Source organism: Aulonocara sp. 'chitande type north' Nkhata Bay, linkage group LG5 (assembly GCF_057382095.1).
Source record: "Aulonocara sp. 'chitande type north' Nkhata Bay isolate Kocher_YH1m ecotype deep benthic linkage group LG5, A_spYH_male_GT1.1, whole genome shotgun sequence".
Classification (NCBI taxonomy): Eukaryota; Metazoa; Chordata; class Actinopteri; order Cichliformes; family Cichlidae; genus Aulonocara; species Aulonocara sp. 'chitande type north' Nkhata Bay.
The window spans coordinates 27,057,033-27,070,759 of NC_141348.1; the positions used below are offsets into that span (position 1 = coordinate 27,057,033).

General features: G+C 40.7%; 2 protein-coding genes across 4 annotated transcripts in view; one reads left to right on the top strand and one right to left on the bottom strand.

Annotated features, from left to right (window-relative positions):
* Window positions 1-5,250, top strand: part of atg7 (ATG7 autophagy related 7 homolog (S. cerevisiae)) — a 62,618-nt gene extending 57,368 nt beyond the window's left edge. For both annotated transcript variants that reach the window (XM_086292631.1, XM_086292630.1), the window contains one exon: window positions 4,166-5,250. In XM_086292631.1, the coding sequence (XP_086148757.1) occupies window positions 4,166-4,198 (33 nt within the window). In that variant the 3' untranslated portion in view covers window positions 4,199-5,250. The remainder of the gene's footprint in view (window positions 1-4,165) is intronic.
* Window positions 5,251-5,394: 144 nt separating this feature from the next.
* vgll4b (vestigial-like family member 4b) overlaps window positions 5,395-13,727 on the bottom strand; it is a 44,605-nt gene continuing 36,272 nt past the window's right edge. For both annotated transcript variants that reach the window (XM_086292633.1, XM_086292632.1), the window contains 3 exons: window positions 11,431-11,692; window positions 10,939-11,056; window positions 5,395-10,464 (listed from right to left, as the gene is read on the bottom strand). In XM_086292633.1, the coding sequence (XP_086148759.1) occupies window positions 10,208-10,464; window positions 10,939-11,056; window positions 11,431-11,692 (637 nt within the window). In that variant the 3' untranslated portion in view covers window positions 5,395-10,207. The remainder of the gene's footprint in view (window positions 10,465-10,938; window positions 11,057-11,430; window positions 11,693-13,727) is intronic.

Here is a 13,727-nt window from a genome sequence, read left to right on the forward strand (position 1 = left end):
CATGCACCAAGTCTAGCAAGACATAAAAATAGGCTGGTGGCTGCCCCTCCCTGAGCCTGGTTCTGCTCGAGGTTTCTTCCTATTAAAAGGTAGTTTTTCTGTCCCACTTTCACGAAGTGCTCGATCAAAGGAGGTCCTTTGATTGTCGGGGTTTTCTCTGTACTGTTGTAGGGTCTTTACTAAGGATGGGATTTAATAAGAATAGAGCGATTCTGATTTCATTATCATTGTCACGTATCGACTTGATTCCTTATCGATTCTCCTGTTGATTCTCATTGGGTTCCATATAGCACACTGGGTATTTTCTCTCTCTGTAAACTCAAGAGATGATCACATGAGAAAATCCCACTAGATCAGCCATTTCTGAAATACTCAGACAACCTTGCCATGTTCAAAGTCACTCAAATCACCTTTCTTCCCCCAGTTTTAAGCTCAGTTTGAAATTTGACAGGTCTCCTTGATCACATCTGAATGCCTAAATGCATTGAGTTGCTGCCGGGTGATTGGCTGAGTAGATATTTGCGTTAACAAGCAGTTGAACAGGTGTGATTGTACATGTGAATGATGCAAGAAGGAGTTTGGGTTTCAATAAGTTTCCTAATTGGACAGAGCTGAGAAGTGATTTATTTTGATCTTGGCTTTACAGAAATCTGCTTATGTGTTGCAGCAACAGAGGTGGCTTCCAATGGTTGAGAAACATCCCAAGTATTCAGCTGAGCTCGAAAGAGTGTAGTAAGTTGTAGGCTTCAGTTTGCTGGAGCTATTCGTGTTACATAAGGCTCTCTCTCTCACACACACACACACACACACACACACACACACACACACACACACACACACACACACACACAAAATCTCCCTCACTCTTCTACCTCTACCCCCCTTTCCATTTTGCGGGAAAGATTTCACACAGGCCCACATACTCGCCATCAGTGTGGCATGGCAGCCATCCAGAGAGGGGCTCCAGTGTCACTCCCTTTCAAAGAGCTCTTTGCTTGCTGTCCTTTTGATGGCTGCTACCCAGCAGCAGTGGAGCAGAAGTGCAGAAAATCCAGCTTTCATAAAAATTTGTCCTTGATTTTCCACACTTAGTTTATGAGGGGGGAAAAAAGCTTTGTGAAAACTTAGCATTGCTCTGGTGCTACACTCTGTCTTTTTTTAAAGACCATATATTCAGTAGTGGCAGAGCTGCTATGGAACAGGTTGGGCAGCTTTTTCTGCTGGCACACATGATTTTTAGCCGCAGGAGCACCTGCGGTCCTTACTGTGTGTAGCACTACCTACGCTACTTCCTGTCAAAGCAGGTATGTCAGGAAAAGCTAAAGTAAAAGCATCACTGAAATATTCTTGTTTAAATAGAGTCAGATGAGGAGGAAAGAAAAATAATGGAGGAATCTGGCTCAAAGAGACTATAGTATAGCATCGCCAAAACAGAACTCAGTGGCCCATATTTATAACTGCTCATGATTTAAATGTGAACTTTCTCCTTCAGGTATCAATAAATTCTTTATTAAAGTAAAGCTGGTGTCCTCTGGCAGTTAAGATGTTTAAAATGGGGGGATTTACATACAAGTAAATCTAACTACAGTTATTAATCTTTCTGTCTGTAGTAAGGTGAAAAAAAAGGACTAATCCTGGGCTGCTAATAGCTGGAGACAAGCTGTGCTAAGCCTGGCTTAACTTGTAGGGAGGAGAGGGAAAACTGTTTCTTTGCAAAGTGTGAAAACACTTTTAGACCTGGTCTTTGGTTGGTGACGCTCTCGTGGTTTGATCAGTCTGCTCTGTTCTGATTCTGTCTATCAGGATTTGATGTCCCTCTCGGGGAGGGGTGGAGGGGGTTACTTGAACATGCGGTTCAGACTTCTCCTGAAAGTTACTCAAAATACTGTTGCAGTGACTTTTAGAAAAAGTGACCCCCGAGTGCTCATTCAGACATGAAGCTGACGCTTTTAGCCGTGTCAAAATCTCCGAAATGGTGACGTTGCCAGGTTTGGTACCAAACAGAGACGTGCTGTTGCACAAGCTGATTGCACAAAGGCTACTAGGTGGAAGGCTAAACCGTTGGTGGTCAAGCAATAGTTAGAGCAAAAAACATCAGCCACAACACACAAGCTGCATGTTTTTGCGTCTCTGTTTGACACACATTAAACACAGTTTTAAAGCGGAGCCTTTTTTCCCCAAGTGACCGAGCCAGTCTGTTTCTCCAGTTGCAGATGCTAAGCTATCTGTGTTTACAGTGGAGTAACACAGTATTGTTGGACTTGGCACCACACAAAAAACAACAATAATAGTGCATTTCCCTAAATGTTAACTATTCCAACAACCGTAATTTAAACAAGAATGTTCTGACCGCGAGAAAATATATTTCATTGCATTCACACAGTAATAAACCTGCTGATGTTCACACCGGGATGATGTTGTCTTGGATACAACTCCAACACCTTTGTTAAGCTACAAGGCATCAGGAATGATTTATTTGTTTGCATCCATTTCTGTGAGAGATGTTTCCCCTCGGTGGATCATCTAAGAACACAATCTCTGGACATTTGTCAGAATCTAAAATAGGTCAGTCTCTGTTTTAATGAGGAAAATGTGCAGGAGGGTTACGCTTGCAGTAAATTGGTGTATGACATTGATTGTTTCACATAAACCAGCCAAATCTAAATGTATAGTGTAAGTAGCTAAGTTGTTATGTATACTATTGATGACATATTTTAAGTAGAAGTGGCAAAGCCATTGGCCCTCAGTGCTGAGCATTCACCCTTACTGTGGGGTGGGCTTCTGTATAATGTCTGTATGTATAGTCTCTCTTCTCTTTGACATAGAAAATCCTACTTAAAGGACAGGTGCAATAATTATTACACTGTTGGTGTAATAATTGCTGTTAATTTTTATTCATGTAAATTTGACCATTAATTTAAACATAGTTGATCATGCAACAGCGAAAATAAAATAAAAGCATAAAATGAAACAATAAAAAACATATTTATTGAATTTATATATGATTAAAAAATAATAATAATAATAATAACCAACCAAATAAAAAAAATATTTTTTTTGCAATTTCATTGCAACTGCTCTTGGAAGATGTGTGACCTTGTTCTGAATGACCTTCATAGAGTTCAAGGCGATAATCAAAGAGACTCGGCTTCACTTAAAAACCATTTGAACGTGTTGGATTTCTGCTTCTTCCCTGAATTTCACGTTTCAGCGCTGAAAGCCGCGAAGCCGTGCTTTCAGAGGACGCTGTGTGTGTGTGTGTGTCAGAATTGCGTGTATTTGTGGTTGTGTGTGTAACATTCCAGAAAGTGTCAGAGGTATGCGAATTACGTCTGACAGAGGAAGAATGTGAAGACTTCTGCTGCCATGTGAAGGCCGCTGTTGTTTACTGACAGATTCATGCAGAAGAAGTTGCTCAGCTGTGTGTGTGTGTGTGTGTGTGTGTGTGTATGTGTGTTTGTGTCTTTTATTGCGTCACTTCCGGAAAATGTGGGAGTTGCATCACATTTCTGACATAATTGTGTTTCGTGTAAGTTGCACTATAATTTTGGGGCATGTAATTCCTGGTACTCCATTTATCTCCATTTATATTTTAAACAGATTATTGGGGAAATAAATCTGCTTAGTGTACATGAAAAAGCAGGACTGTTGTGGAGGGCCACGCCAATGTCTTAAAAAGAGATCAAATTGATATCACGCAGAATCGAGTTTAGCTTAGCTTGGGAAAATTAATTACCCATCCTGTGTTAATGTCTTGCTGAATGAATGCGTTCATAGACATAAGTAGGCTACTCGCTGTTGTCAGGTACACAGATGACTGAAGTGATGAGAAGCATAAACATTCACATTGTTGGCAGTTTTTCCAGCTTTTCTTAGTTTTAAATTCCTCATATTTGTTTTGGACCATAGCTTGTTGTTCTTGTGAGAAACTCTAAATGTGTCCATGATTACGATTGGTCAACAATCAGTGGTGGTTGTGCAGCTAGGCTTTGCAATATGGTCAAATGGCAATGCACGCTAGCAAGTGGACTTCAGCAAGAGACATTTTAAAATATCTTTGCTCACTTACTGTTCTGGAAACACAAACATAACTGATGTGTTAATTTTGTCTCTTTTTGCCTTTGCTGATTTTTTCTTTTCCTGTTTTTTGTCTCTTTCTCATCAGATTTGGGACATGAGCGACGATGAGAGCATCTGAACAACTGGCGGAGCAAGCACTCAGAAGGACTAAACACATCCATCCATACTTTCTTTTTTCTAAAGTAAATCCTGTATTTACAAAGACAAGGTTGTTTACGTAATGAGCACCAAGCACATGAGCAAATAAATAAATAAATAAATGCTTTAAAAAGGCTTTAAAAAGCTTTAAAATTCCTAATAGTCCTCATTTGGATTCAAGATGGCCCAGATCTTCAGAGCTGGGAAGTAATCTAATAAGCAATTAAGAAAAAGACAACAAAACAATAACTGAAAGCCTGAACAAGTTTTGATTTTTTTTTTTGCTTTTGATATGTAAAACTGTTGAACTTACTAAAGAATGTACCTGTTCCTGTCACCTGCTGTTGTCTAAACACACTTTAAGTCCCTGAACAAAAACACAACAAAACCTGCAAAAAATATTGGAACTAAAGAGTCTAAAAACACCAAGAAACCTCTCTGAAGTGCCACAGTTTCAATCCCCTCCCAAGGTCTCTGCATCAACACATTTAATGATTTTACTGGAGAGATCTTTGGCAAGGCAGTTACAACATCTGTTCACTTATTCAGTTTGAGAAAGAGCTTCGGATAAGTTTTGAAAATAAAATACAGTTCTGCAGATTCATCCATTTTTGGGGTCTTTTGATTAGAGGCTGTGACACGTACAGTAGAAGTGATGCTTAAACCAGCTTTGTTGCTATGAAGCTTTCACTCAGAGAGGACTTGCATACAGATGTTACTGTGATATAATTAGAACTGTGGAAACTGTTGCTCTTGGTTTGTTGGTGTTGATGCATGTACATGTTTGTGTAACTATGTTTTTTGTGTTTATTTCTTCCTCTGCATTGTCCTGGAAGTCTCATCTGCAGTGATGTATTCAGTGTATTCACATGTACATTTTAACAAATGCTTGGATATTTATGAAAGTGATTGAGACTGACTCGAGTTTCAATCATGAGAAAGGATCTGGTTTGTTTTCTGATTAATCTCGGAGCTGTTTTTCTCTTCTGTATTAAAAAAAAACTGGAATAAAATCCATTATTTCTCTATTAACATCTGTGAGGTTTATGTCGCTATGCAACAATGTCCTTTTTATTTTAGCTCAGTCTTTCCAAAAAGCTGTTTGCCGCTCTCGTAACCATTTCACAAGCACAAACACACCAAACAATTACAAGACAGAAACCCACACAGTCAGACTGTGGTTTAAAAGCACTTTATTGTTCATCAAGGCTACTTTAACGTACAAAAAAGGTGGCCTGCCAAAACCTTTTAAGTAGGAGACACAGAGCCACAAATCTTGATAGAAATTTTATTACAGTTCAGAGTATTACTACCATTAAGTACATGCTACTTCCACTTCAAAAAAAGACCTGGAAAATGTGGTGCAGTCCGAGTAAAGACCGACTCCTCTTTGATTTATTTGTTCGATTTTCATGTTAACTTGATTAAGAATGCAAAACGACTTCAACAGATGGAAACTGTGGTGACATATTTAGGAGTGACATCCCCAGAACTAATTTGCTTCTTAGATCATCTACGCCTCGCTGACTGGCACCAAAGCAGATGATCCGCAGCGCAAATCTACAGTTCCATCAGTTCCAACAGCAAATTCAACAAATGCTGACTGATAGTTTTACTTCACTCATTTCCCATCTATAGATGGAAAAAAGTCATGAAAAAAAATGCTATTGCTTACGTGCTGTTTGAAATTGTACCTGCCTGCTAGCCCGTGACTAATGGGGACTTTGCTTATATTTTTAAAATGAACTCTTTTGGAAATGGCAAGCAAGACAGAATGGGCTAGAGGCAAAATCTTCCAACAACACAAAACATGCAAATTGCTCAAAAGGCCCGCAAAACAAACTTTGTTTTGGCTTACTGGTAAGTCTTGTTCAAATGTCTCTGAAGTCACATGATCGAACACCATGGGGACCAATGGAAGTAGCGATTGTCACCGACACACCTGTGGCTTACTGTGGTTTCACACGTTTTCTGTGCTCCTGCACTTGAACCTTTACTCTAACAAGACAAACTCTATAAACAAAAAAGATCAACTTTTTCACAAAAAAAAGAAAATGCAATGATTACAATATAAGGACAGGGAAAAAACAATTAAATAGCTACATATCATTAACAAATTCATTGTTCCTCAAAAAATACCTACGATTTTTTTTCTCTGTACATTCGTTACGCACAGCGTAATGATGGTCTTATAGTTTACCTATTATAAAAAAGTATTTTTTTATTAAGTGATTTTCCTACAGTGCGTAGGGAGTGTGTGCCAAAGCATAAAGAGAGCCTACCTACAGGGTGGTAGTGAAATGATAACGATAAAGAATAACAGAAAAACAAAATCCTCTGGACACCGAGTCCATTTCCCTCGTGTTCCGATGTTACTGACTGCATACAGGCTGACTGAATCTGAGAGGTGGGGGGAGAGGCAACGCTGAGTGGCAGGTGAACATGTCCTGACTCACAGGTCGCGCTTACAAAAGCTCAGCTTCTGAAAGCTCAGCCTCCCGCCCCAACACTCTGCCTGCGAAAAACCACCAACCCAATCCACTCGAAACTGGTCACAGAAAGCACAAGTACATGACAGAACTCCAGTTAAATGTGAATCTCGGGTAACATTGTAGAACTTCCATCATCTAGTTCTAGGGTCTGATAGCTGAGACTGGAATGTGTAGACGCTTTCGAACACGGTACAGAACTCTAATGTACGTACTTGCCATTCTTGACACAAATTACACAAAGCCAACGAATCAAAACCTCACCACCTATCTGCCTTAGCTCAGAGACTTTAAGTCAATCTGTAGTTTTAATGCAGGGTGAGTAATGTTTTCACTGACTGCTAGTAAGACCCCAAGTTCTCTAAATCAGACCACTAAATGTCCTCAAAAATTAAAATTAAATTCTTCCTTTACTCTCTTTATCTTTTATTCTTCACTATGGCCAATTTATTTCTTAAAAAAGGCAAATGGGGCACCTTTTAATTCGGGCAAAGACACGAGAGATGTTGTTGGGAGGGGATGGGGACAAGTAGCCCTCACTACTTATTAGCTCCGCCTGTTGATATAAAGATAGCGAATGCATTGAGGCCTGTACAAAGTTGCCTACAGCAGGAATGTATGCCACCTTGGCGCAGGTTGCTTTGCAGAGTAAAATTCATTTCCTTAGACTGCAGCACTCTAGTTTGAGTTCAGAAAAGAAAGAGAGAAATATGTATTTATATATATATTAATAAAAACGGTCTAGACACCAAGTCGGAACACAAAAAGTCAGCTGATGGAGGTTGAGCGAGGTGAAACGTCACACCATAAATTCAGATAACTAATTATCAGCCAAGTGTTTTGTTCTCTAGCGTCTCTCTGCTAGGTCTGCCAATGCTATTTCCGTAATGTGGTCTTTTTAGTGCCGTAACTTTAAGACACTTTTATGCGTCAACAAGATGTTTGAGAGCCATCGCGAACCAACTCTTCTTGTAAACAAACCCTGCTTCCCAAAAGCATCCAATGCCTGCCAAGGTGACTTTAAGATGGCAGCTGAACAGGCTAGATGCTCAGATGCTTTTGGAGAAAACAAGACCCCGCTGACTTTTTGCTGTTTGTGTGGTGTCTCAGCTCAGTCAAGCTGACGTTTGTAGCATCCTGTACCACTGATGGATCAACATCTTAAGAAAACCTTAATGAGCTTTGGATCCCAAACCCAACTAAACCCCAAGACGATCGTCACTCTGCTGCGGGGATGAGCTGATCGCCTGCTGGGTTGAGATGATTTTAGGAAACATTGCTCTCATCATTTAACAGAGCCTGTCCGGAGGCTGTCCCACTATAGATGTTTGTTACCATACTGCTAGTAATGGAAAACAACAAAACAAAAAAATACAAAATTGTAATAATAACAATAACAATATGGAGTACAACTGACCCAGCAGTGAGTGTATAGTGTCTATGTCTGTTACTGACAACGAAAGAAGTAACAACTAACGTCTGAATGAAAAGGCTAATAAAAGTTATGTTTGAAATGCTAAAAACACTAATAGATACCAGCTATTAAAAAACAAACAAAAAAAACAAAACAACATGCATTAATTTACCCTTAAAACCTTGTAGAAATCTACCAAACCACAGTGTGTAGGAGAGGGAGGGAAGGACAGCAGGGTGTATGCCAAATATAATTACTACACCCACGATCAAAGAGACCAAACCCCCCCCCCAAAAAAAAACAACAAAAACAAAGGTGTGTTTGAAGAGATCTGAAAAATCTTCTCTCCCCCGGTCGAGAAACCAGACTTTTTTTCTTTCAACCACAAAGTGACGTGCAGCGTCATCTATCCCCTCATCACTGTCAGCAGTTAAGCCCGTGAAACACATCAAAGCACGTCGTTCGGCAAAGCCCAGCCTTCAACACACTCGGTCAGTGTTTTCAACCCTAATCTCCTCTCATTACGGTTGTGATGGCCATGAACATCACAGGAGCTGACGGTTTTTTCATTTTTAACCTGACTGTGCTCTTAAACTGAAAGCCAACAGTTTTTATTGTTCGATACAAATCAGCGCTGCTTAAATAAGAATCTGGATGTGCGTAGAGCCGATACCAGAGGACCAGGATCAAACCAAGGGGTCTTTTGCTTTTTAGGTATCTGTATAAACCACATACAAACATTCATATTTACACATCTTATGGCCACATTAGACCAAATCTACAAGCTGCAATTCTAGTGTTTAATTCAACCTACTTATAACCTTGTTCTCACAATATGATGTAGCGGTTTGGTGACTAATGGTGGATGGTAAATTTTTAAGTCCCTCCAATAACTTTTCTCTTTATTTATATTAATACTTGCAGCTCTCAATATAACCACTCCTTAGTGAAGTGCTGGTGGCTGTTTTTCACCTATGTGTGTGTTTTCAGCTAACAGCTTCACTACTGAAGTTTCAAAAGTCAAAAGCTTGCTGTGAGTCATGCATCTACTGCCCAACGCCATAAAGGCGTGTTTACATTTTCCTAAATGCTTTCAATAAATAATGGATAATGACCTTGTTCACACTTTTCTACCAGCGCTGGGGTGGAAATGTGCACGGGTAGATTTCAAAGAGGAGTTAATGGGATGCAAAAATGGCTATTCCAACAAAAGTTGGAATAATATGCCATCGTGTCAAAGTCAGCTTCGTCCGTCCCAGTGTGTTCAGTGCCAGATCGCAAAATGACATGCCACCCTTTACTCTCTACGGCAGTAGTGCAAATCAGACCGAGTCGATCACTAAAGTATACACATACAGTAACAAAACCACGAGAACACATACACAGAAGAGAGAGAGGAAAAGTGAGGGGGGGGGGGGGGGGGGGGGGGAAGGCAGGTGAGAGGATGAAAGGAGATAAAAACAGAGGGAGGTGATTGCAAGATGGCTTTTTGTTGTTTTGTTTCCGAGGTGGGCATGGATAAACATCAGCGTCTGAGGTTTCTTTGGTAGAACAGTCAGGTGGTTTATGTTCATTTTCTCCAAAGTGTTTCTCGCTCATCTTTCCTTTGAAACGTCGGGCATCGCATAACGCAGAAGCAAGTACACAAAACTACCGTTAAAGAAAAATAACAACAAAGAAGAAAAGAAAAAAATTAATAATTAAAACACCTCCTTTTCCGTTCTCTCCGTATTTACATATAACTACAGACACTTGCTCAGCTCCAAGCTTGACATGCAGGATGATGTATGACTGGAAGGAGCAAGCTCATGCTCCACCTAAGCTCCAGGCTAAACCCTCATCACTCATTACTGATTGTCTGGCATTAGCATACCAGAGGACAGATGGGAAAAATGACTGTGTTGTTATTGCTCGATTGATCCTCTATGAGTGCACAGTGAGAGAGCGGGCTTGAGGGTTTTAGATATTTTTAGCAGACCAGCAGACAAGCATTCCCTCTGGGATGCTGGTGACAGACCAAAGTGATGGGGGCATGGATGTTAGAGCCAGGATAAGGATCGGGAAAACTGGGGTCTATCCACCCCCTTCAGGAGACGACAGAAGGGGAGTGGTTGTGATTGACCATGCGACTGTCAGGGGAGGAGTTTGGGCTGCTGCCAGATGACGAGGGACTCCCTTTGTTTTTGATCTGCAGCCAGGTTTCGCCGAGCGCCTTGGCAAAGTGGTCATCCACTGAGCCCGTGATGGACACCGAGTTGGTGGCGGTGGGCTCGGGCTCCTTGTAGTTTTTCCCAAGGCTGCGACGGAAATGTTCCTCAATCACAGGGTCACACACTGTGTTGGCTTATGCAAGAAGAAGAGAAAAAAAAAGGGTTTTAGTTACAATTTTAGTTAAAAAAACAACAAAAAAAACTAAAATACAAAGAAATGGTCAGCAGGCAATTTGTTTTAATGTGCATGCGAGTTTACTTTTTTATTGCAGGTTTTCTTTTTAAATCAACATTTTAAACTTCACTGTTAACCTCAATGAGATCATAGAGATTTCACTGGGATCATAAAAACCCACAGAAAACATGAAGGAAAAAGAAAACAAATGTTTTATTGGCCAAGGCCTCGAGTGACTCTGTGGGTACAGAGATAACAGATAAGATTGTAATTAAGTATGTTTAAACGCTATCATAACAACGGTTTCGTTATAAAAACAGAAGAACCCTAGCATTACTACAATACATTTACATCTGAACGTGGAGAGTATGAGCTGTTTTCTCTCTGGGGTGCGCATTGCTGTTGCAAATGCATTTGCAAACGTGTACTCACTGTTGCTTCTCCTGTAGTTATTGGTGAAGTTGGAGCAGCCGTTGTGGGAGACTGTACAGTGAGACAGGTTGCAGTTGCGGTTGTTTGCTGGGGCGCATGTGATCACTGAGGGACGATTCTGAAACACAAAGAGTCTGTGTTAAATGTCGAATTCAGTCTTATGATTGCCGATCAGCAATTTGCTAAAGCGTGTTAAAAGAAGCAGAGTAAATGCAAAATGAACAGAACAGCAACTTTTCAGAAAAGATGGAGAAAATGAAAAGACGTTTTAAGTTTGAGGCAGCAGGAATGATCCAGTGACCACCAGGATTTTAAAACATGGTTTGCAAACAAGCCAAATAGGAAATGTGTACTTTCCACCAACCAAGGAGGCAGGTTAATGAAAGCATATTAGTCACATCATGTGGGGGACCTACCAGAGTTGAGGTTTCACTCGACAATTTAAGAAAAATGTGGTGCGCATTAGAGCCAAAGACAGGACGGGTATGTTACCTGCTGGCGTTCCACAGTGCTGACTGTGTGCAGCACTGTAGCCATAGCTGCTGTGTTGCTGCGTGCTGACTCCACCATGCTGTTTTTGGTAAGTGCCAGTGGCTGGTCCATGGTAGCTAAGCTGGCCAGGTGGAGGTGATGGGGGTGGCTGTACATGTGGTTGCTCGGCACTCCCAGAGCACCCGGCACCACCACACGTTCGATGGGGCTCCTGCTGCGGTCCTTGGAGCCAGGAGAGCTGCGATAATCTCCATTAGGTTTCCTGAGGAACAGCCAAGTAGCCAAAAAACAAACGCACGTTATTCATCCTGCACACTGGATAGTGTTATTTAATTCATGTGTATTCTGAGTCTGCTAGCACTAAATTGACTCTGAAGCCAGTATCATAATTAAAATGATAAGAGAAGACATTTGGAGCTTAAACATAACGATCCAAGGTTATCAAAAACACAATATTTGGTGTTTGGGATGAGATGAAAAGTAAACATGACGTGCAAAGAGTGTTGACAAACGATGTAAGGAATGGGCAAAGAAAAAAAAGCCAAGAAGTAAAGAGACAGAAAGATCACAAGGAGTTCAGCTAAGACAGGGAGAATGTGACGTGGGGGGAAAAAAATAAAGATTATAAAAGGACAATTGTAAATGGTGCTCTGTGTCAGCAGGAACGGCAAAAGCTATTAATACTGGTCTAACAAATACACACTCTCATGGACACACAGCCTTAGCTCTCAGATTGCTGGTGGGGTTTGATAAGACCATATGGTGCCAACACAGGCTCACACACTGTCCTCAGATGGAGGAAGGAACACTCTCCTAACTTTATCCAACATGGATAGACTCCAAACTTATCTCGACACAGGAGGGACAAATGGGCACAAAGTTCAAAGCTCTTGAGAGGTTTCCCCAGCAAAGCAAATCAACTTCATCTCTTCGGCAAGCTGCACTTACTGCAGTCATAATTTAAAAAAAGAAAAGAAAACTACTAACGGAGCATAGATGCAGGCTGATGTCACTCAACATTCAATTAAAGTCACTAAACATCCTTTCTTTGAGTTTTATTCCCTGTCCACACTTACAACAACGAAGTGATTAATGGAGGTAAAAGGAGGTTAGCCATGCACCTTCCATATGAAAGGGAATTATTTAGCAGCACTGTTATCACCAAGCAGTGAGCTCATATTTTAATCACTGCAAAACAGATAAGGATAAGGGATTAAAGTAACAACAGTTTAAGAAAACAGGCTTTCTTCCAGCTCTGACAATAATGATTGTGATATGTCTGATGTAAACAAGTGTCTGCGACTAAAGACCATTGAGTTGTAGTTTAACAAGTTAGTAATTGTTTTGGTCCCTACATCAGATTTGCTCTGTGTTTTTTTTTTTTTTTGTGTTTGTGGGTGTGTGTCCGTGTGTGCGGTTCACTCCCCTCTTACAAACTGAGGCCCAGCTACAGGGAGCAAGATTTACTGTACTCGCCTCTGTCTCTCCTTTTCTCCCCAACTCCATAATCCATTCACAGATAGAGACATCGACTTGCTCATTCCTACACAGAATACGCTACACACAAACCATGCAGGCTTGATTAAATTTGCAAGAAATAATACTGAACTCAAGCGAACATCGATTAATATATATAACTTCCTCATTCTCCACCGAATACTATGCAGGGGCATTTCCTAACCCACACAAGTTAAAAGGCTGCAGGAGCCCTTTAAGTTGCAAAACAAGCTCAAGAAAGCAGTTGTAGATCCATGTGACTAAGCAACCTGACTGTTGGGTCAAGCATCTGGAGTCCATGGCACAGTCCTCCACAAATAAACAATCTACACAGAATACATAAAGGGGGAGAGGAAGAGCCGAGAAGAGGTGGGGAAGGGTGAGTTGCATGTGAATGGTCGGGACCTCGACTTTAAGAAAGAGTGAGGTCAGTAGTTTCCTTCGTTTGTGCCGAGAGCTTACATTCACGGAGACCCGCTCTCTTTTTTTTCCTCCCCTTTTTCTCACAATCAGCAGCAAACTTCCTGAGGGTTAAAGAAGGAAAGGACTTGGCAGCGCTTGCATAAACCCTGGCCGACAGCTCACCAACAAGCTTTTTTTGTTCTTTCACAGTGGCATCAATTCTCCATTTCATCTTCATTTTTTTTTTAAACAGTACAAAGAAAAACATACATTCTGGAGCTGATCCCTTTAAATCAGGTCATAATTAAAACTAAAGCCTATTCAACTGAATAAATTGTTTAAATTATTACTACATGAAACATCCACTTTTAATCAGACAATATAAAGAAAGGTCCCCC